The 24,825-nt window shown below is 41.0% G+C and overlaps 1 protein-coding gene across 1 annotated transcript in view; it reads left to right on the forward strand.

The window, feature by feature from the left end:
• Window positions 1-300: 300 nt before the first annotated feature.
• KCNJ3 (potassium inwardly rectifying channel subfamily J member 3) overlaps window positions 301-24,825 on the forward strand; it is a 204,670-nt gene continuing 180,145 nt past the window's right edge. The window contains exons 1-2 of the mRNA XM_077829898.1: window positions 301-987; window positions 15,920-16,136. Of these exons, the coding sequence (XP_077686024.1) occupies window positions 301-987; window positions 15,920-16,136 (904 nt within the window). The remainder of the gene's footprint in view (window positions 988-15,919; window positions 16,137-24,825) is intronic.

Here is a 24,825-nt window from a genome sequence, read left to right on the forward strand (position 1 = left end):
TGTTAGGAAGCGATTGGAAAGTAAGGGGCTGCAGAAAGAAAAAGAGGAAGCATCTGAAAAAAGGAGGGGAGTGAGGAGAGAAGCAGGAAGGGAAAGAAAAGAGGAGGTAAGGAGAGGGAATAGGAAAGAGGAAGGGAGACGGAAAAATGCAGAAGGGCAGAGAAACAGGGAAGGAAAGAGGCAGGGAGAGAGAGGAGCAGAAAAGTAGAGAGTGAAGGGGAGCGGCAGACCCTCCCCCCTTGTGCTGTGCAAGCCCAGAAGTGCCTCCTTTCTGGTGACTCTGGCTAGCCCCTCCGTATTATGTCTGCACTCCGAAGGAAATTCGGGGACGATTACCAGGTAGTGACCACCTCTTCCAGTGGCTCAGGCTTCCACCAGCAGCAAGCTGCAGCAGCAGCTCCTAGGAGAAAGAGGCAGCGATTTGTGGACAAGAATGGCCGTTGCAATGTGCAGCATGGCAACTTGGGCAGCGAGACAAGCCGCTACCTGTCGGACCTGTTCACCACCCTGGTGGACCTCAAGTGGCGCTGGAACCTCTTTATCTTCATCCTCACGTACACTGTGGCCTGGCTCTTCATGGCCTCCATGTGGTGGCTCATCGCTTACATGCGGGGTGATCTGAACAAAGCCCATGATGATAACTACACTCCCTGTGTGGCCAATGTCTACAATTTCCCCTCCGCCTTCCTGTTCTTTATTGAAACTGAGGCTACCATTGGGTATGGCTACCGCTATATCACTGACAAATGCCCCGAGGGCATCATCCTCTTCCTCTTCCAGTCCATCCTGGGCTCTATCGTGGATGCCTTCCTCATTGGCTGCATGTTTATCAAGATGTCACAGCCTAAGAAGCGGGCAGAGACACTGATGTTCAGTGAGCATGCTGTCATCTCCATGCGGGATGGCAAACTTACCCTTATGTTCAGGGTAGGCAACCTTCGCAACAGCCACATGGTCTCCGCGCAGATCCGCTGCAAGCTACTTAAAGTAAGTGCATAGTCCTGTTCTTGCCTTCTCCTTGGCGCTCAAACTTCCTCCTGAACGATTTATCTCTCCCCACAGCTCTTGTGCTGCTGTCTTCTTTGCAGAGCCCATCCAACTCCTCCTTCACTTTCCTCTTCTCTCTAGGACCTTCACACCATCTCTTCCTCCTCCTCTGCAGGATATTAACACCTCCTGCACATTCCACTGCTTTCCGTTGTCCTCATGCTGCCTCTTCCTTCATAGAGTACTCACATTTCACCCTCTCCCCAGAATTCTCTCACCTTTTCCTGAACCTTTCCCCAGTCCCTTGAAGCACTCACACCTTCTTCCCCTTTCACCAACCTCCTTCTCTCCTGACCACTCTCAGTTCCCTTTCTACTTTCCCACCTCTTCCAGAGAGCATTCAAGATTATTTCTCCACCTTACCACTTCTGACTTCAGTACCTTCCTCCTCTTTTCTCCAGAGCATTCCCTTTAGCACTGTCCTTTTTTCTGCTTCTCCTTCCTTTCTTCTCTTCCTTTACAGGACTCTCAGCCCCATCACCTTCCTCCTGAGCACTCCTTCCCCTTCTTTCTCCAGAGCACTTGCATTCCCACTCTATCCAGAATTCATCTTCATTCATTCCTCCTTCATTTTCAAAGCATTAGATTCCCAAGTCAGAGTTAATTTTTAAACTCCCCTCCATCCAGCTCAGTTTTTTAAATCAACATTTTTCTTTGTTCTTTGTGTGTCAATCTTTGGAGTATCTTACAAGCACAAGAGTATTTTCTACAGTTGGCCTTTAAGTTTTGGTCTCTGCATCCTTTACACTATAATTTGCTGTCAACACATTTCCAGTTTGGTTACTATGTCTATTCAGCACTGTAATGTGTGTGCATTTTATAGACAGAATAGGTAGATTCCTGCCCTTAACATTATGCAGCCTACATTTTGAGCTGTTAAGTAAACAGGATCTATTTTTTAAAAAAAGCAATCTCTATTCAGAATCTCTGGTTATTGTTTTACCTTTTGTTTTGTCAATTTTCTGCTGTATATTTTTTGAATAATATTGAGGGCTAATCACGGAGACCCTTTTTTGCGCAGATAGTTCATTAACTTCCTGGGAGGCCGAATCTCAAGATAGTGGGTTTTAAAATTGTATAGATGATTTGTAAGGAAAACTGACCATTTAACTGACATTTTAAATATAACTTAACATCCTTACAAACTTAGATTCAAATCAAATTTGGTCCAAAACCTAAAAACAATTTAAATATTTCTGTAGTGTTCCACAAGAAAAATTCTGTGGTAAACAGTACATATTTTAAAATATCCACCTGAAGTGTTTGCAGCTCAGACATTTCAGTATTTTTATAGGGCTTGATCTAAAACTCATTGAAGTCATTGGAGAGACTCCCACTGTCTTCAATGGGCTTTGGATGAAGCCCGTAGATCGGGGTGGCCAACCTGTGGCTCTTCAGAAGTTAATATGTGGCTCCTTGTACAGGCACCGATCCAGGGCTGGAGCTAGAGGTGCCAACTTTCCAATGTGCCCTGGGGTGCTCACTGCTCAACCCCTGGCTCTGCCACAGGCCCTATTACCACTCCACTCCTTCCCACCCCATCCTCTGAGCCTGCCATGACCTCCCTCCTCCCCCTCCCTCCCACAGCCTTTTGCACACCACAAAACAGCTGATTGGGAGGTGCTGATTGGTGGGGCTGCAGGTGGGTGGGAGATGCTGGGAGCTGGGGGTGGAGGAGTTGATGCAGGGGCTGCTGATGTATTACTGTGGCTCTTTGGCAATGTACACTGGTAAATTCTGGCTCCTTCTCAGGCTCAGGTTGGCCACCCCTGCCCTACATTATAGTAGTCTGCAAATGAAATTGACTAAAATCTGACTATAAAATACTCATTGTCTAGGAAATGGATATTCACTATTCTAAAATATTGAAAACTAAAAACATTTTTTTAATATTCTCGAGGGTTATTGGTAAGAGAGGTTAAGAGATCCCCACCCCGTGCCAAATTCTGTTCTCAGTTACACCTGTGCAAGCCCTTTAAAATCATGGTTTTAACTAAGGCCCCAGTCCTGCAATTTGAAAAGTGTTGGCAGAATCCCATTGATTTCCAAACAATGAGGCATATATGCCACAGTACGGTTATATGCGGAGGCTGCAACTTTATTAAAACTTTGTAAATTACCTGGAAGGGCTGTTCTAGAGCAGGTTTCAATTGATCATCAATGGCTTCAGCTTGGCAGACGTGAGGGTGGAAGTGAGGGCTATGCCCATTCAGGCCTGCCCAGGAACCCTGGCTGGAAGCCAGGGTGCCAAACTGTTCCCCCTCTTCCATGCAGGAGGTAGAAGAGATGAGGGGACCTCACAGTGTGTGAGACATGAGCATACCCTCTTCTTGTGCAATGCTGTGCTTGGGGTCCTTGCTCAAGCAGCCCATTGGGTTACATGGATCTCACCTCGGACCCTTTTGAACCCACCAACCGTACTAGAAACTTTTAAAGTCATGACAGATGTTATTTAAACCCTAAATCTGGACCTCCAGGATGCTGGCTGGAAGGTGAAAAATCCCACACAGAAATTTGACAGTTCTGTCATATGGGGAAAAATCCCTTCCAGAGCCTGAAGAAAACTTGGCAATCAGCTTTCTCCTGGCATCCTAAGAGATCTAGCTCACTAGAGAAGGGGGGGCCTGGAAAAGAGCCTAACATGGCTGCTCCCAAGCACCAAACAGACATAACCTTCACCTTCTTGCTGCCCGGTAGGGGAGAAGTAATGAGCTGCCCCATCCCCACCCTCCATGTCCAATGGAAGCAGCAGTAGGCAGTACAGGGCCCCTCCCCCATCCCACAGCACAGGGAACGGGGGTGAGAAATGAGAAAGAAGCAGCACCTTCCCCCCTCTCCCATACACATATGCTATGGGGAGGGAGAACCTGGCGAAGTGCAGGAGCTGTGCCGCAGCTGCTCCTGCCTGAGCTCTCTCTCTCCCCCCCACTTGTGGGGGTGTCCCCATTGCTCCTGGACCCATCAACGATGCACACTGCCTAGCCAGATGAGCACCAGTGAAAGTGTCACACTATATGGATTCAGTGGCAGGATTGTGGCATTTAGACCTGAACAAATGTTTCCAAATGAGATTATTCTCTATTTTCAGTAGTATTTGGAGAACCAGGTCCATAGTTATGTACTAATTCGTGGTAAAGTGTAACCTCCAACTATGGTGTTAGCGCACACGTCCTCAACTTCAGTGAATTTCTTATATGCATCATAGGATAGAAATGTTTAAAGAAATTATAGAAATTAAGTTGCTTCTTTATTACCCTGCCAGGATAATTTCCATAGATCAAAAATAAAAAGTTACGGAGGTACTCTAACTTCCCCCCTTCGCAGCTATTTTAGATCTTTTTGATAATGAAATCAGACATTAGTTATATATTTTCCGTATCTGGTTAAAGGGGATTGTTTTCTATTATCAGTTGTTTAAATTACTAGAATAAAATGTGTGAAATAGCCTGGTTGGTGTTCATTTAGTCTTTAGGGGGCACCAAAATAAACCATGGAACTGCTTTACATTATTAGGCTGTACTATCCAGTTAGAGGTTATGCTACTGATTTTAGCCCAACCTTATATTTAAATTAAATATTTTAAGGAGTTCAACCTTGAGGTACATTTCAATAACAATGCTGCTTTGTGAATTAAAAAGTTCTCCCTTTGTATAATTTTGGCATGCCCCTGCAAAGGATTATAAGAAGTGAAGCTGCTTTTAGAACTTGCCATGATTCCACAAAACTTAGCAAATATTACAGATGTGAGTGCATGACTCTATAATCACTTTTTGTGCTTGGTTTAGAAGAGTGAGCCAGTCCATGAGTGAGATTTATTGTGGAAATTTGTTGAATATAAATATTTCTGTGAAGAAAACTTGTCTTAGTATCAATTTAAATAAAATACCACATGCATTGTAATATGTAGAAATAAAATCACATAAAACCAGGCTACAATTAAAGGCATTATATTAAAAATTATACTGTAGAATGTTCATACATACTGTGCCACACAAACAGTAACAGTATGAGAGTTTGTTCATTATCGTAATTTTGGATGGATTGTGTCCCTGAGCTGACATGCATAGAGGGTGCTCTCCCCACCTGACTGTGGAAGGATGAGCTGGTTTTGTGGAAATGTGTCCTCAATTTTTCAGATGTTGTGGAGCGCTCTCTGCAAGGATGGGGATGTGTGTGTGGAGTGTCCTAAAGGAGAAGAGTAAGTTAGGGGCCAGAAAATGGCTAGAAGCTATGTACACTGACCCCAACTAACTCTGCAGGGTGTACTCTGAAAAGTTTGTGAATCTCTCTTCACCATGGATCTTCGAACATGTGCAGGTTCTGGGAGCTGAGCCCAGAGCATGCTGGACAAAAGTTGGCTCCTAGATAGAATTATATGACAAAAAAATTCTGCAGTGAGAGTGATCTCGTAGGAAAAGGAAAACTTCAACGAAGAGTACTGATACGTGTAAATAGTCTTTTTAAAAAGTTTTCTATTCCAGTATAGTATTTGAAGGATATCCCACTATTTCAACATGGAAAACATTTTCCTATGATTTGTGTGACCTATGCTGGATTTTCTTTGTTTGGGGAACACAGGAGATAGAAGGTTACTGAAACATTGTTTTATCCCAAGACAAAGTAATAAGATTGGAATCTCAAAGTTATGTCTACAGCTGGTTTAAAAAAAACCTTCTGTTAAGATGCTTATTTGATGGGAAATAACTTTTTCAACAAATTAGAATTTTTCACAAAAATGTAAGTTGTTGAAATATTTTTGATTTTTGCTAAAAAACCAAAAAACTCAAAAACTAAAAGTTCTGGAAAACATTTGGTTTTGAGGTTTTTGAGGTTTGTTGACAAAACCCCAAAGATTTGGACAAAAGTGAAAACCATGTCATTTCTATTGACTCCTTTCTCTCCCGACCGCCTTTCCTCTGCCATAAATATATATTTCCCAGCCTGCTCTGGTTAACTCTGCCCATCATCATAATGGTCTTTTGAGATCACTGGCAAACTAGAGTTCTATTGTTTAAAATAATGTAGGGGCCAGACGCTTGTACTCTTGTTCAGATTGAGTAGCACCTTGACTTTGTTAGGACCTCTTGTGGAATAATGGATTATATCACAGAAATATAAAGATTCTGTAGCGTAACATTAGGGGTATCCTGACCCTACTTCAGGGTACTAGAGGGAGCACAGTGATGAACATCATATGCAGGGTAGAGTGATTTCATATCATGGTTTGGACACCCATAGAACATTCTACAGCTTTGATTAGACTTTCTCTGCCCTGTACTGAGTCGCTGTTTGCTCCAACCCTCTCCTTTCTCCTCTCTCACAATTGCTTCACCTCCGCTTCAATCCACCTGCCCTTCTTATCTTCTCCCCTGCTGTCTCTCTCCTTCCTTTGAATATTCCCTCTCCCTTTGCTTTTCTTTCCGTTTTTTAGCTTATTCCTCTTAAACCAAACCCCCTTTCTCCCCTCCCCTCACCTGAAAAAAAAAATTGTGGAGCTAACATGTTTGCTACCATCACATTGTTCACTGTGTGTGTTATACCCCTTCCCTCACTCTAGGGTGACCAGACAGCAAATGTGAAAAATTGGGACAAGGGGTGGGGTAATAGGAGCCTATATAAGAAAAAGACCCCAAAATCAGGACAGTCCCTATAAAATCGGGACATCTGGTCACCTACCTCACTCTGTGTCTGTCTTGTCTATTTACACTGTGTGCTCTTTGGAATGGTGATTGTCTCTTACTCTGTGTGTAGAGTATCTAGCCTAGGGGGTCTCAAACTCAAATGACCACAAAGGCCACATGAGGACTAGTACATTTGGCCTGTGGGCTGCATCACTGACCCCCCCACATGCTGCCCTGGCCCCGCCCACACTCCGCCCCTTCCATGAGGCCCCGCCCCTTCCATGAGGCCCTGCCCCTGCCCCACCTCTTCCCAGCCCCCATTCCAACTCCTTCCCTGAAATTCCCACCCCAACTCTGTCCCATCCCTGCCCCCAGAAGGTGTAGGAGGAGTGCGGGGTGCAGCAGGGGGCTCAGGACAGGGGGCTCAGGGTGCAGGAAGGGTGTGGGGTGCGGCAGGGAGGTTGGGGTGCAGGAGGGGTTTGGTGGGTGGGCTCCGGCCCAGCGTGCACGGCAGGCTCCCTGCCTGCCTGCCTGTCCTACCCCTGCGCCGCTCCAGGAAGCAGCTGGAACCTGGGGGCGTGGGGGGGGGACAGGGGTCTGTGTGTTGCCCTGGCCGCGCCTTCAGGCACCGCCCCCCACAGCTCACGTTGGTTGGGAACGGGGAACCGTGGCCAATAGGAGCTTCGGGGGAGGTACCTGGAGGAGCGGCCAGGGAAACACACAGATCCCTGTGTCCCCCCTCCCCCAGGTCCCGGCTGCTTCCTGGAGCAGCGTGGGGGCAGGGTAGGCAGGCAGGCGGGGAACCTGCCCTTGCCCCTCATGCGCGCCGGCCGGCCGGAGCTGCTCTAGGTAAACGCTGGGGACTGCGGGGAGCTGGCGGGCAGCAGAAAATAACTCCGTGGTCCGCGTGTTTGAGACCCCTGGTATAGCCCAATGGGGTTCCATTCTTACTTATTTCATTCTTAGACACTACTATAGAAGACTTTATTTTTAATAAAAATTAGCTTCAGGCTTTGTCAAGCAAATTTGAAAATGTCATTGTAACATCATATTAAAACTTATAATGAACCAGATTATAAATGTTGGGTTTTCAAAAATGCAAATTAAGGCTCTGATCCTAGAAACATGTACATAGGTAACTTTATTCCTATGAATACACCACTTGACTTCAGTGGGACAACCAGTGTGCTTAAAGTTTAAGCATGTGCAAAAACGTTTGCGGCAGCAGCCATTAAAATTGCATTTTATTAAAACCAGTCTTTGTAGCATAAAATATTGTCATGCAGAACAAAATAGCTTCAGCATTAACAATGAAAAGTAATTTAGACTTTCAATACATTAGCAAAGTTATTGGTGAACTTTTTTTATGCACATAGACCAAAATTTTCAAAAATAGGAGCCTAAAATTAGGATCCTAAACCCTAGGATTTAGGGAGCTGAGGGTGGGATTTTCCAAAGCACCCATTGACTTCAAACTGTGAATTTTGGTAGAGAAATATGGCCTGGTCTAAGTATTTCAGCCTTCTTGACTTGTGGAAGTTTAATATATCAGAAAGTGGCAGATATAACATGGACTGTTCGCTTATTGGTTTTGTGTCTGAATTTGTTTTGTTCATAATAAGAGAAGCATTGAAACCTTGGACTTTTCCTTTTCAGCACAGATGAGGAATTTAAGTGTGAAACTTTTTAGTAAAAAAAAATAAAATAAAAAAATTTCCATGTAAATCTGAAATTCTGCTAACATTTACTACTATGACTAATGAAATTCTAACACCACTACACAGAGTTTGGAAACTAATTAAAGAAACAACCACAAAACATCTACATTAGCAGTTTAAAGTGGTAAGAAAGTAAAGAACTAGAAAAATGGAAATTAAAAAAAACCTGATCTAAATATAATCAATTTAAATAAAAATCATTATTTAACATTTTTTAAATGTCAGGTTTTAAATTATTTTTAAAAAATCATGATTTTATCTACACTGACCAGCTGCTGATCCATTAGGACAAGTGGCTGAAGAGGGAGAGGGAGTGGGTGGAGCCATGGCTCTTGCTCCTTCAGCCTACTGAGTTGGTCAACCACTTGGGAACATGCTATGTATTGAAAGGGTGCAGCAAATTGCTCCCCACTTCCAGTACAACCGGGATGCTCCTGACTCTATTCGTGGGTTGGTGCTATTACACGCTACTCCTTATTTGGGATATACATATAATGCAGTAAAGCATCAAGAGGTTTGCAAGGCTGTTAAGTATCGTGCATCTTCCATGATCTTCTCAGTATTTGCAATCTCAGAAAATCAAAAATCCTGAGCTGAACCGTCTCGAGATCAAAAATCATGAAGCAGAGCTCAAAACCTCATGAGATTTGCCCAACAAATCCTGAGATTTTTAGAACAGTAGTTCTCAAAGCTGGTCCGCCGCTTGTTCAGGGAAAGCTCCTGGCGGGCCGGGCCGATTTGTTTACCTGCCGCATCTGCAGGTTCGGCTGATCGTGGCTCTCACTGGCAGCGGTTCACCACTCCAGGCCAATGGCGGCTGCGGGAAGGGCGGCCAGCACATCCCTTGGCCCGCGCTGCTTCCCGCAATCCCCATTGGCCTGGAGCGGTGGACTGTGAACAAGTGGTGGACTGGCTTTGAGCACCACTGTTTTAGAAACATCATCAAACCATGTTTTTTAGTCTTTTGACTTTTTAATTCCTCTCTACTCTTCTGGCTATGTGTGTGAGATAATTTCAGGTTGAAAAGTCAACCTTTAATGCACACAAAAAAGCCTCTTCCTGGCTGCTCAGATGGAGACTTCACTTACCTCTCCTCACCCCTAAGCTGTGGCAACTTCCGTACATTTTCTTTTAATATCTTGACTCCCTCCTGCCTTGATGCCCCCTGGAGCTTCTCTTCTTCCCTGGACCCAGGAGTACCACTTCTTCAGCTCTCCCTCGCCTTACTGCCCCCCAGGATTTCTCTGCCTGGATTCCAACCAACATTGCATTCCCCTGGCTGCTTTGGGAGGACTCCCCTTTCCCACAGCTACCACCAGGCTGGGAGAGTTGCCGCCTCCATCTCCCACCCCATCACTGTTCTCTGCATCCCCTTCAACCTCCCTCCTCTCTCCATTCCCTCTGCAACTCCTACATTTGCCTCCTTCTCCCCCCCCCGCCCCATATCCTTTATTAAGGACAGCCTCACTTCCACATGCATCTGGATTGTAGGGAAATGGTGGCCATCTTGCTGGCTTCAGCCCCACTGGCAGTAGTAGGAGATGGTGGCCATTTTGAATATTTATGAAAATTAATAAGTTGTCAATGTCAGCCTTTCATTATTTTTTTCATGAGACAGGTAAGTGAACACCCCCAAATCGCTAGTCATGATAAAATGGAGAGAGGTGGCAATACTGCACTCTCATTCAGCTACCCTGTTGTGCTGTAGCTCAGCTGAGATCTCCTGTGTCCATCATGGTCATAGAAGTTGCTGCTGCAGGCCACCAAGGGCTGCTGTGTAACCTGCCGAGCAGGCAGCCAGGAGGCCTCCATATCTACTCTCTTTCTGGCTTCCCCTACTGGATCCAGGGAGAGATGCTGCTGGGAGGGTTTAGGCAGTGGCAGAAGGTGTGGGGAAAAGCCCAGCTTTACCTCAGACAGCTCTATGCAGCAACTAACTATCCCCTACAGCCTTCAGCATCCACCTTAGCTAGCTTAACATTCCCCAGACTTTCTGCAGCATGCACCCCCTCCATCCCCACACACACACTCCCTCATCCATGACTTTTGAGTTTTGTGTAGCTCCATGTCCCACCTCCGTCAGTGCTTAAGGCAGCTTGTGTTGCCTATAAACTGAAGTTTATGGTTGTATGCAAAGTATTTTCAGCTATTCAAAGTGCATACAAAACACAGTGGAGTAGCGCCAATTTTGGCAGCTACTGATTTAGATGCCATCATGTCGTAACCATGTCACCAAGTTAAGTACAGCACCCTTATTCAGTTGCATTGTGTTTTTACAAGACTGCTAACAAAAACAATTCCCTTCCAAAATTGTCTGGTGGCCCACCTGTATGTTTTTGGCAAAATATTGTTTCTTTGAGAAGCACAGACAAGGATATTTATACAGATGTGTTTTAGATGTTTAATTTGATTTGATATATTTACATAAAGCTCATTGTTTTGTGGTAGGATGTGATAGCAGAGGCAACTCAGTCACTTCTATCTATGATGGATTTGAATTCATTGTCGTATTGGAATCCTGTTTTAATAAAATGCAATAAAATCTCTTGGGCTTTTCTCACCCCACCCCATATTTCACAGCTAAAACTTCAGGGCTATAAAATATAACCTGTGATTACATATGAATCTGAAATATGATTTTCTTAGAGACTGGCTTTGGGTTTTTTGGTATAGTTTTAAAATGTATAAGACTAAATCCTGAGAGGGGACCATAAAAAATAAACAGGCAATTATATCACAGAACAAACATTTTACAAAGGGTTCTGGTGATGTTATAAGCTATTATGTTAAAACATGAGTATCCAATCTCAAAATGTAATTATAGCACTATCATTTAAAAATTCAAACAGATGCTTCAGAGTGCTAGACCTGTGGCTTTCATGGTTCTTGCTCTTCCACTGCTCCTATTTTGGTTAACCCTGAAATTTCACAGAGAATTCCTCATTTGTCTCTCTCTCTCCCCCTGAACACCCCGTTTCTGACCCTCTGTTCCACTGCCTATCTGAAAGGATCTTTAGGTTTCAGAGGCTTTTAATATACAGCTGCCAGAGCAGAGTCCTCTGTTGCTTAAAAGCTGGATCTTTCTCTCAGGGCAACTAGTATGACTTCCTCCGGTGCCATAAATGGTCGGATTTTGTAATTCACTGCTATGCTGACTATAATACATTCAACACTACAATCCAAGGGTGTGTGTGTGTGTGTATATATTAAATATATGCAGATATAGTGTATAGTTTTATGTAAATGTTTATGGTCCCAGTATAACTAATTACTGATGCCTTCTGAATTATAACAACAAAAGACATAATTAGAGGAAATAATACAAGCTGGATCCTGCCAACATTTAAGAATGTAACTTTATCAGTGTGTGTAATCCCCTTGATTTAAATAAGACTATCCATGTTAGTTGTGTGCAAAGTAAAGTTGCATGCAAGATCTGGCCTACATCAGTAATGAATAGTTTTAAAAGGTATTAAAATATTACTTTAAACTAGAAACTTCATTTTGGTCACTTATATCAAAAGTTGGTATTTGCAGATGTGCCAGTTTTTGATTTAGTTCACTTTTACTTAGAAAAAATAACTTCTCTGTTTTATGAGGTAAAGTCAACAACAAACCGTGGTTACCAGCAAAGGCTACAGTGGTCTGTGCTAGCCAGCATAGTCAGAGCACTAAGAAAGAGAAATAAAGAATCAGAGCAACAGCAGGAGGTGGGAGAGAAGAAGGGAAAAATATGGCAGAGCAGCAGGAAAGGAGGTGTATTGAGTCAATAGGAAGAGAAGAAGGAGGGTGATATATGGTAACAAATTGCAAAGTGTCCTTTGTTACTATACATCATATGTAAATTAGTAATCCAAAAATTATATTAAGATTCAATTTTTGTGAGAGATCATGGCTACATTAACAAACCACTTGCATTTCACTCAATTTATTGCCTGAGCCACTCGATGAAATTAAGTACATAAAGTTGTTATATTTAGTTCTTGAAGGCAGGATAATTTTCTCTTTATAAGCTGGTAATTTACAAGGTTAAAACTAACTGGAAATAAAATGGAAGATTCCTTCATATATTATCAGGCCAGAAGGAACCATTGTGGTCATCTAGTCCAGTGGTTCTCAAAGCCGGTCTGCCGCTTGTTCAGGGAAAGCCCCTGGTGGGCCGGGTCGATTTGTTTACCTGCCACGTCTGCAGGTTTGGCCGATCGCGGCTCCCACTGGCCGCGGTTCGCTGCTCCAGGCCAATGGGGGTTGCAGGAAGGGTGGCCAGCACATCCGTCGGCCAGCACATCCGTCGGCCCGCAGCCCCCATTGGCCTGGAGTGGCGAACTGCAGCCTGTGGGAGCCACGATCGGCCGAACCTGCAGATGCGGCAGGTAAACAAACTGGCCTGGCCCGCCAGTGGTTTTCCCTGAACAAGAGGCGGACCAGCTTTGAGAATCACTGTTGTAGTCTGACCTCTTGTATGACACTGGTGTTAGTATTTCCCTGAATGATTCCTATTTGAACTAGAGCATATCTCGTAGAAAAACACCTTGATTGTCAAATGTCCAGTGATGAAAAGTCTAACACAGCCCTTGATAAGATGTTCCAATGGTTAATTAGCCTCTTTTAAAATTTGTGCACTATATTTCTAATCTGAAAATGGTCCAATCTTGTTTAAATTTAAATTTTATACATGTGAGTAGCCACATGTGTTCTTACTCATGAAAGTAAGGCCAAGAGACTACTTGTGTGAGTAAGAACTCATCACCTGGGAAAAAGGTTTTCCAGAACAAATCTTAAATGAGTATCATAAACTTGAAATCTAGTCAAATTTTAATAAATGTGTTAAAAGTGGTTTCTGATTCTATACCTGTCCTTGAATCCCTCTGCCAATTTTTGTGGTTTTTACCATTACATCTTCCTATTAAACAAAACATTTTCCCTCTCATCCTCTGTTGCAGAGTGAATAATTTTCACAAACAGAAAGAAAACTGACAAGCTAAGGCTCCAAACCTGCCTTTGCACAAGAGGAGTGCTGTGTCCATGCAGATCCCATTGTAGAACTGGGCAACGTAAACAAAGTGGAAAATCACATTTTGGTCTGCAGCATTTTAACCAATGATGCTACAATACCTAAACTTACTGTAATTGAAAGAAAAACAATTTTCCCTAAATTTTGAACTATGTACGTTTGAATAATAGACAAAAAATGTAGCCTATAAAGCAAAAGTTTCAATTAAATCAGATTAAAAAGTGTCTTTCACAGCACTGGAATGATATTTTTCATTTTTATGGTTACAGCCATAAAATATGACTTTTTTTTTAAAGTGTTAAACTCGGAAGGTTTACGTTTTTTAAGCAATGTTGCTGCCTTATACAGATAGATTAAGATGATCAAAAATGGAAAAAAAAGTGACAGTTGTCATCAACATTTTGAAATCTGTGAATTTTTCCAAACTGCTTTAAAATAGATTCCAGTTGAATCTTGATTTGCAGAATTGCCTTTGATATTCCAATTCTGCTACCTACCAAATAGCTTTCATAACGACTTGACATTAAACCTAGAAAGCTTGCATCCCGTTTTCCCTTGTTCACTAACAAACGGAATCATGCAAAAGAATAACATGAAGGAGGACATATGACCTGTTTTTGATAAAAGGCAGTTTTAGCTGTTGGTGTTAGTCTTGTGATATATTTTAAATATAAAACAAAGCATAGAGAAAAATTGAAGGGCTTGTCACCATTGCCATGCAGTTTGAACTATGGGGCTATGAATAGCAATGTGCACCAAAGTGCTGCACTGTAACTCCCCTGTGTGGATGCTGCTGGCACAAACTAAAAGGTTCCTAGTTCATATTAATGTAATCCTCTTCAGACAGTATTACATTAAAGTGATCTAGGAACCTTTTCATTCACACCTGCATCATCCACATGAGGGAGTTTGAGTGTAGCACTTTGGTGTACAGTGCTATTCAGGCCACCGTAGTCTGAACTTCAGGGCAGTGCAGAAGTGCCCTGAGAATCTATACATCATATAATAATAAACCCCACAGGCTTTATTTGCAACTTATAATTACCAGTGTACATTTAGATATGGTGAAATTTACCCAGCTTCTTTAGAGACACAGAAGTTGCTAATGCTGGAGAACTGCTATGGTTATGATGCATCAGACAAGGAAAGAGGACTCCATGCTCCTTGTATGCAATAGAGTTGGGCTCCACGACTGCATTGTGAAGGGCAGTGGGAGATGTCGTGTTTTGGTGGCAGGCATAGCTAGTGCGTTTGAGATTAAACAGATGTTAGTTCAGGTGCTGAAATAGTAATGACCTGCAAAGTTTAACTTAAATATGCAGATTTTTTTACACTAGGTTCATTTGAGCTGAGACCTTGAACTTCAACATTCAGCTCAGAATATTTTTACAGATTTGTTTTGAGGTTCTTCAAATACAACTTATAGGAAAGAAGTTGAAACCATTAACTACAACAACAAACACCACTCTACTCTGTGATTATGTAGTTATGCACACTGAGTATGTAGTTATAGAGTAAAAACTTCTAAGGGAATACTTTAAAATATGTTTTCTACTCACTTTTACACTGCCATTAATCATTGTTAATCAGCTTCCATACACCTATATTTTGTTGAGCAGCCCATTAATATGTTTAAATGCAGTAGATGTATGAAATAAGTTTATTATAATAGGCCTGTAAGTGGACTCTTTGGTCTTCTCGGATACATTCTGTAGCATGCAGTGGTTTTATATTACACTTTAACATATATACACCAGTTGGTAATAGGTTAAATTTGTAGGAAGGGCAATGTAATACACTCTGGCTGCACAGATACTTATTAATGGCCTGAATCTGCCACCCTGACTTTCAGGGAGTAGTCCCTTACATGTGAATAGTCCCATGGACTTGATTGTAACCACTTGCCTAATAGTAGCAGGGCTCTAATTAAGGGTACTCTTCAAATTTCCTTTCAGCTGTTTTTGTGGCTTTTCAATGAACTCTTGCTGCTTTTCTCTGGGGCCCCCTAGTCAAACATGCACATTTACACTCTGTAGTCTGAGCTATGGGAGGAGCTGCCCCTACGTGAATACTTCATTTGACTGAGCTGTTCTGTAAAATTAAGGCTGTGAATGAGCTGCAGAATTAGATTAAAGGCACATTTATTTTACTCTGATTTTATTTCCTGACTTTTCAGTGTGGCAGTGTCCTGGTGGCAGAACCACCACTGCTGTACACCCACTTCTGTAATTTGTGTGAACAGACATTTTGGGGCCAGGCATTTTTCCAAAGCTCTTGAGTTAGTGAGCTGTAATTATAGTTAGATGTATATTGTAAATAATTCATGCATGTTCTATATGAACAACATTGGGTTTCTGCCTGGTTTTCTGTAACATAGCAGCGTAATGATTTGTTTGGATTTTGTCTCAGATGATTGATAATGCAAAGTGTTGGCAATGATGTGAATTGCTTTCAGGCTGTCTCGAAAATTGCTGTACTAGAGGTGATTTCTTCTCTTTTTTTTCTGCATGCTTGTCTAGTCTCGGCAGACACCTGAGGGCGAGTTCCTCCCTCTCGATCAACTTGAACTGGATGTAGGTTTTAGCACAGGGGCAGATCAACTTTTTCTTGTTTCCCCGCTTACAATCTGCCATGTGATTGATGCCAAAAGCCCCTTCTATGACCTCTCTCAGCGAAGCATGCAAACTGAACAGTTTGAGATTGTCGTCATCCTAGAGGGCATTGTGGAAACAACTGGTGAGTAAAAAAAACAAAACAAAAACAACCACCCAGCAAAAATTATGTTTGTATATAGTTTATAATTGTGTTGCTTTTTCCAAAAGCGAAATAGATTTTTACAATGGCTTTTATTCTGTTGTCGTAGAATGTCATTAATGAATACAAGGTTACTGTACACCTATTTTCATATGAACTACATATTATTTGAGAGATTGTTTTGAAAACTAAAATGTATGTTTTATAAATATGCATCTGCGTGCCCAAGATGGTTGGTAAGCTAATACAATAACAGTAAATTTCTGTAGAAATTGATTCAGCTGCTCAGTTGTGCCTGTATCGGGCCTTTTGGAAAGTAGAAAATAAATGACAGATGCATGCAGGTCTGTTCTCTTTGCAGTTTTTACTGTAGAATAATGTATTTTATGTTTGCTGCAAGGTACATGCATGATTGTGTTGGAGTTACTAGTGGACAGACTCACCAGTATGCTTGCGTGCATGCTGATAAGCATGGCTTCAATGGGAGAATATTTAGAGATAATACATTTAGGAAAATATTCTATTTACTATTTTTTCAGTTCATATTTTTGTTTTTAAATATTTTTGTACTACTCAAATGTAATAGGGGGGGAATATTTAAAATAAAGAGAAACTTTTGATATTAGATTCCTTCTAAAGGGGAAAAGTACACTGTGTGCATAAACAAGGGAGTATATTTTATGAAGAATTTATGCCACTAACTGTATTTTTAATCCAAACATACTGTTCTAATCCTGAACATTGTCAGCAGTAATGTAATTTGAATACACCACCTTTGGTTCCAAAAAATACCAGTTTTCTGAGGATGGAATATTGAATAATATAGGGCCATGAGCGTTTGGACAAGAGTCAACGTGCACAGAGGTTGTGGCAGGATAGAAGCCAGAGGGACTAAGCTCGCAGTCCTTGAATAAATTCAGTTCAGCTTTCACTGAAGTCAGTGAGAGCAGAATTAGGTTCTCTATCCTTATTCAACTAAAACTCCTGCTAACATTAGTGAGTGTTTTGCTTGTGTAAAATCTTAAGAACTGAGACTCAGAATGTTTATATAAACAGAACTACTATGCATATGCTATTTATTAGAGATTGGTGATATTGGGAAAAGAATTCTGCAAATAATAATTGGAAATTTTAAACTTGCTTAGACTGTGTTTTCACCCCCTTTTTAATTCACTTTTTGTAAATATTCTAGTCTTAAGATGGTCTTCATGTTATCAAAATCAGCTGCTGATTAGGATCTTATTCTGCAAACCCTAACTCACATGAATTTTTAGGATCAGGAGCTAGATGTATAGAAGTAGACAAAAGTGTGATAAACGAAGTGAAAAATAATATATGGATAAAGCATGAAAAAAATGAAAGCGCTTAGAGTACAATAGAGAGAATGTGAACAGAAGATAGAAGAGGAGAAGCTCAGAGAGAAAGCAACCCAATTCTTGAATTAACTGGTGAGAGATGAAGCAGAATTAAACGATTAGAGTTTGAGAATGTAGAAGAAACAGTGGAGTGCAGCAGGGAAAGCAAGCTTTGAGAAATTAAACGGGAAAAGGATGGTACTGTAAGAGGACTAAGGAAGAAGAAGGTGGGGGCCTGATTTCATACAAAATACATTTGGCATCTGCACTGTGAACAGTTTTTACCATGAATCTGATCTAGAGAGAAGAAAAATACAAGTGATACAAATAAAAAACTGAAATAAAAAGGCAGTCTAGTCTAGTTTCTGGTGCCAAACATATTACTTGTAGGGATTTACCACATGGTTCTGGATTGAACAATAAACTGAATCTAGTGGAAATAAAGTGAAAATTAGAAAGTTTCTCTATTACCTTTTACATTTTAAAAAAAATCCTTCTCCAGTTTTTTCCTTCCTTTCCTTCCTACCATCTCTTCCCAAAATATACTGCAATTTAAAATGAAAACTTGTTTAAATTTTATCAACTGCCATGTCACCTTCTTTTTAAACATACCAGTTCTGATCTTCTCTAAGGACCAGATTGTCGTCTACCTGGGAAAAACTCAGAGTTCCCACTCAGACTGTTCTGATTTTTTGGGGGGGATGGGAGGCAGGATTTGCCCACACACAGACCTTGAAGAAGGCTTACCCCCATAAATCTCTGGAAACCCCATGGATCTCAGGATACGTGGCAGAAGCCAGGGCTGTGCACATGGACATCCTTTCCTATGCACTAGTTCCTAGGCTCACTTGTCTTGTGATTGCTCCTGAATCTTTCCTTGGGAGATCAGTTCTTATAGTGGAAGGTGCTACCTGTGTAGGGTAACACTAACTCATCCACTATTATTTTGCCTGGGTTTCTGGGCTGATGATGCTGTGGAGAAGTGGTCACCCTCTGACCACATGGTTTTTACACAGAGAGGCTTCTGTGATCTCTGAGACCAGCGAACACCACTTAGCTTCTTTCACATCATTTGGGTTCCCCCCACAACGCATAGCCTTAAATACTGCATGCTGACGTTTTTATTTATTGGATCCATTTACTGGCCTTTTTTAATGGTGTGTTCATTGTAAGTTTAACTGAGATCCTTGGATCACTTTTCACCACTGTGAGCTCTTCCTCGCACTAAGGAAGTTTCTGATGTAATATTTTCAATAAGGGGAGTAGATTTGGCAACAGACCCTACCGCCTTCATATGGTAAATTGAGGCTAATGAGGAACTCCCTTTCTGCTTTGATTTGGGGACAGCATCAGCCCACACATTAGGCCTTAAAAGCATAGCTTTAAGGGAGAGGATCCTCTTTTGAAAATATAATAATAATGTTGCTATGACTTGTATTCATATAGATGTCACTTCTGCAGTGTCATCTAATGGTCACAGTTGAATCATAACAAAGACGCAGAAACTGTAGTATCCAAATTCCTTTGGAAGAGTGACTGTATTTCCTCAACACAAAAATCTTCCACAGCAGTTCCAGGGAAACAAAATGGGTTAGGACAAAAGTGGACCGATTTCTCTGTCTGCACTAGCAATATGTGCTTTCATAGGCTTCCCAGCAGATATGGTCTGAAGCAGGAATTTTTCCTCCAAATTTGGACAGCAGGTGCAGCTTGATGTATGTTTACTATAATGAGTGTATCTTAAATAGAAGCGTATCTGTTATTCCAGTGGTATTCCAAACTAATATGATGTAAATTATGATGACTAAGTGCCCTGCTTCCCACCTTCCATTATTGTGAGAAGTTGGGATATCTCCTTGAAGAACCAGGTAAGGGTTATATAAAAACTACTCTTTTTAATTTTAAAGTTCAGTAGAGAAACAAGTGGCCAAAAACAAACCAATCATCCCTGCCTCCCGATTTCAACCCTACAAAATATTCCTTCTATCTACTTTAAAAGTGATCTGCTAAGCTACAGCTCAAACAAGCATTAAGATTCCTGGCCTCACTGAAATCAATGACAAAATTCCCATTGACTTCAATAGGGCAGTATTTCAGCTCAGTCATAACCTACTGCTACAGCTAGGTTTCTGCTTGCTCCTTTATTTTTAACAGTTGCTTAAGCGCTTCCCTTAGCTGTTCAACTCAACCCTCTTGATGATGCTGATCTTTAGAGTTGCTGAACAAAGGGCATTGCATCTGTATAGCATCTACCATGATCAGTCCATACAGAAGAGAGGAACAACAATTCCCATCTAGAAGGATTAAAATCTTCCTGCCAAACAACCCCTAGAACCAGGAAAAACTACCAACAACATCACTGTATATTACAAACATTCCTATAGTAAAATTATAATCTGGGATATATTCTGTATATTCTGAATCACAATTGCAACAAAATGCTACCCAGTTACTAACATACGTCTCCCCAGAGGCCACGTCTAAAGTCAACGTTCACGTTACTCACCCAGCTTTTAGGTGTGCCTGTATCACATGGAGCCCCAACGTGGAAGTAGGACACCAAAGGAAAATAGCAGTTTCCTGTGTCACTGCCTACTTTGTTAGTAATGGTTTCATGGTAGGAAGAGGAGGATGTACTTCTGTATAGGTTGGCGTTGACCCATGTAGCAGTGAATGTATGAGGTGGCCTTGGAGAAATGCCATTCCCACTAACACACACGCTTGCTAAAATTTGCTGAATGTAATGTAACAGCAGAAAGGAGGAAAAAGGTGAAAGGCAGAGGCTCTACTGCCAGCTACATTAGTGGCTATAATACCACTAGTAATGCAAGAGGACATACCTGCAGGTGGATGGGGGCTGTGAAGAACAGCCTGCCAGTTTTCCTTCACAGGACTCAGCCTGGCTAGAGCTTTTTCTGCTGTGGGTTTTGGGCCGCTTTCCTTGCCAGCAGTGTATCATCTGGGGGTTTATTCTAATTACTTCTTCTCTCATGTAGTGTAGGACCAGTGCCTTCAGGCAAGAAATGGCTTTCTGGCAAACAACACTCTTGGGTGAACTGGTCCCTAAATCTCAGCCTAATATACTCACCTAGAACAAAATGACATTTTGTGCCTTGCTGAACAATGATCACCCTAAGGGAGTGTAGGAAGACACACAGTGCTAGTGTAAGTAGGTATACTGGAATGTCTGAGATGATTCCCTTTATGGTCCCTGTTTAAACATTGCTGTTCTTGATGCCTTCTGTAGGATCAACAGGCATGGACTTCACTCCTCCTTCCATGAAATTATCTCTGAGTGACATGCAGGTTCCCAAAACATGGTTCCATTGAACCCCTCTCAAACTTTCAGAACCTTCCCTCAATTTAAAGCCCACCAGACTTCTTGACCTGTATCTTGGTGGGTTGTCCTTAATACTGTCATCTGTGCTTTCATAGAAGTCCTTACTTGGTTGGTGTCAGGGTTCCTTCCCCACTCTGAACTCTAGGGTACAGATGCGGGGACCTGCATGAAAGACCCCCTAAGCTTATTTCTACTAGCTTAGGTTAAAAACTTCCCCAAGGCACAAATTTCTTTGTCCTTGGATGGTATGCTGCCACCACCAAGTGATTTAAACAAACCTTCAGGGAGGGCCACTTGGAGCCCTATCTCCCCCAAAATAATCCCCCCAAGCCCTTCACCCCCTTTCCTGGGGAAGGCTTGAGAATAATCTACCAACCAGATAGGTAAACAAGGTGAGCACAGACCCAACCCCTTGGGTCTATAGGACACTGAAAAATCAATCAGGTTCTTAAAAGAAGAATTTTATTTAAAGAAAAGATGAAAGAATCACCTCTGTAAAATCAGGATGGAAGATAACTTTACAGGGTAACAAAAGATTCACAAACACAGAGGAGATCCCTCTAGGCTTAGTTTCAAAGTTACAGAAAACAGGAATAAGCCTCCCTCTAGCAAAGGGAAAATTCACAAGCTGAAAACAAAAGATAATCTAATGTGCCTTGCCTTATTTACTTACTCTTTTTGCAATATTGAGACTCATTTTAGGATGATTTTAAGAGAAGGAGTTTTTCTGACCTGATGCTTCTCTGCTTCCCTAGAGAACACACAAACAAGGAGCCCAAACAAAGCCTCCCCCCTCCCAAGATTTGAAAGTATCTTCTTTCCCCATTGGTCCTTTTGGTCAGGTGCCAACCAGGTTATTTGAGCTTCTTAACCCCTTACAGGTAAGGAGGAATTCTAGGCTACCCTTAGCTGTATGATTATGACCGTTGGCTAAGGAATTTATTGATTATCCAGTAAAGAAAGGTGGAAAGTGTGCAAGTTTTCCTGTTAAAAAGAATACAGAAAGCCTAACCTTTTAAAAATATACGTTTATGATAGATCAGTAATTTTAATTGATTAGCATCAACGTTTTATTCCAAATCTGTATTTAGTGTAAGTTCAAAACCTTTATTTTTGATGTTGGTCATGTTTCATATATATGATAAGTCCGTTAATGCCATTACTATTCTTCAGTGATAATAAATATGAGGTGAAGGTTAGTAGTTTAATGTTTCATTTTAAATGTAATGAAGGATGGAACATTTTTGCTATGTCAGATGAACACATGAGAAACAATGATTCACTGATAATCCTAATTGTCCTGATCCCGGCCTCATTGAATTCAGTAGCAAAATGACTTTATTGAATGCAGTGGAATCAGGAATATGCCCCGTATTTCAAAATGTACATGTAGAAGGGACTGCTTTTTACTACATGTTATTTACCACAGTGATTGCATGATTGAGGATGTGCAAGGGAGTAAAATTTCTTATTCCCTAGCATTTGTCTCTGTTGCTACTCCGGCCAACATTACTTCCCCCTTTTAAGTTCTCACAATGTGGGAAGTGTTCTCGGAGAACAGTTGCCTTAAAAGTGAGCAAGGGTTTTTCTGAAGGAGTTGCAAGCAAGGGATTGGGATTGTGTTTTTTGCAGCTTCATTTAATCTAGGTGTGGGTGTCAGCAACTTAGGAAAGAAGCCCCCCATCCCACTTCCAGATAGCAGGTTTCCCACAGAACCTTATTCCCATGCAAATTCTTCTGTGGGATTGCAGGAAGAAAGCAGGGCATAGTTTTAACCACAGAGTCCAAACCTTTCCATCCTTCTCTGTCCAAGCCTCATCCTGTCTGATAGTTGATGGAATGATAGGGGCCATTATCTTTTTGTTGTAATGGCAAAACCGTCTATTAAAATATTTTAGCTTATTTTATTCAAACTGATTTGAAATTTAATTTTTAGTGTTCAGATTACTGAACATTCCAATATTATAATGACAACGTGTTGAATTTGTTGCCACATCTATCCTGGCATATGGTTGATTCCAAAAGTCAAATTTAAGGCATATGCAACAATGTACTGTATGCACCTGTTCACGTTACATAATGCCTTTCTATTATTCTGGTGTTTCTCTCTTTAGACAAAGATCTTCTCTGTTGCCATTAAGTAAACTATTGTTTGCCTAGAGAACTGCTTTTTTAAAACTTAAAATCTGACTCTACTTTCAAATTCACAGTATCAAAACATTTTATTTTTAGTTCCGATGCCTTAATTCCGTAAGGGTGAACCTCACTCTCGACAGAGGATCAGCACAGGGGTGAATTTCAAACACTATGAATTTATATTTAGAATACTATACAGCCTTTCTTCCATTTTGCATCTACCCTTTTTTATTTCCAAAGTGAGTTTACATGTCAGCACAGAGGATATGATTACATAATATATCTGAATTTCAAAACCTTAAGCAGCCCTGTAACACGGTAAGTTTTCTGAAGCTGCTTTCTTTTTTTATAAAATTGACTTGCAGACAGTCATTACCATGGAGAAGAGATCACTTTAGAAATAATAAAAATATCATATGGGGGAGCTGTGTTTTCCCCTTCAGTTGTGAAGAGCTCGAAAACTAATCCTTCGTGGTTCATATTAGACTCTTAGTCCCGTGCATTTGTTGATACTAACATGACAGAATGAACAGCAAAGGCCTTTCTTAGTGCTTATTGTTTCTATAGCTTGAGTTTAAATGGAAATTCAATACCCATCTGCCTAAACTCAGTTTTTGCTTTTTTTATGGTAAAATATTCTCAATATGCTCTTGAAAAGTACTGTGAACACAGGGGCCAGTCCTGTAGTCTCCCGGCACAAAGAAATCTTATTGAGTTCTATAAATGGGTGGTTTATAGGATTAGGCCCATGGAGGACTTCTACCTATTAAACTCATCCTATTTTAATAATCTAATTATAATGAATAAAGTAAAAAAAATCCTTAGTTGAGAGAGTGAGTGTAAATTACTAAAGCTACTGTGCTGTTTTAATGTCAAGAATTCCAGTGAACATTTGAAGAATCTTCATTTCAACTGTTTTCAGCATTCTCTATCATCTCATTGATACTGACATGCCAGATATTGCATCATATAAAAATCTAGTATATTAGGTTGAAAGGAAGAACTTTATTTCCTTTTTAAAAAAAAAAAAACTAAAGCAAAACAAAAACCTGTGTGAAGGAAAATATAGAATTCCAATTATATTAAGAAAAAAATATGAGATAGTTGGACTCATGAGAAAAGTATCAGGGAAACAATGTAGCACTCAATTTTTTTAACGTGTTTTATATTTTGAGACTTTTTAAATTCTTACAGACATTTATTTGAGAAGATCTTTAAAAATGAAAAGTTTTCCTTTAATATATGGGCTTCAGCATAGTTGGAAATAAAACTGCTTTAAAATGTGATATTAAAAAGTAGAAGCACATTTGGTTGCCTTTTGAGTGTTTCTACTGCAACTGAACTAGTAATATCATGATTAGATCATTGGGAATGGTTCAAAATAGTGGCATGTTAAGTTAAAGTAAATAAAAATGGTATTTAGAAGTGGGAGGACATATCACACCATTTTATGTTAATGTTAAATAAGCATAGGTATAATTGAGGCCCTAATTAATAACATCTTTTTGGTTTTTCAGTTCTAAGGTTAAGCTGACATAGATTTTACCATTTGCTTTGATGGGTGATTTGACAGCTTATTACTCTTGCAGTGAAATAGCAAGTTTTACTCCTAATTGCCCTTGTTTTTGTGTCTCTGAGAAGTGAAATTTGAGCAAAGCTATTAACTCCCTATGCAGAAGCATGTTTTGGGGAGAAGTCTGGATAGCTGATGATCACCTTATCTGCCTTCTCCTTCCCCCTTGAATGACTCCATCCGAGCATGATACTCATAACAGATGCATCAAGAGTGGGATGGGGAGCTCATGTGGGCCACCTTCAGAGTCACAGCCTGTGGTCTCCC

This window comes from Eretmochelys imbricata, chromosome 11, assembly GCF_965152235.1.
Source record: "Eretmochelys imbricata isolate rEreImb1 chromosome 11, rEreImb1.hap1, whole genome shotgun sequence".
Classification (NCBI taxonomy): domain Eukaryota; kingdom Metazoa; phylum Chordata; order Testudines; family Cheloniidae; genus Eretmochelys; species Eretmochelys imbricata.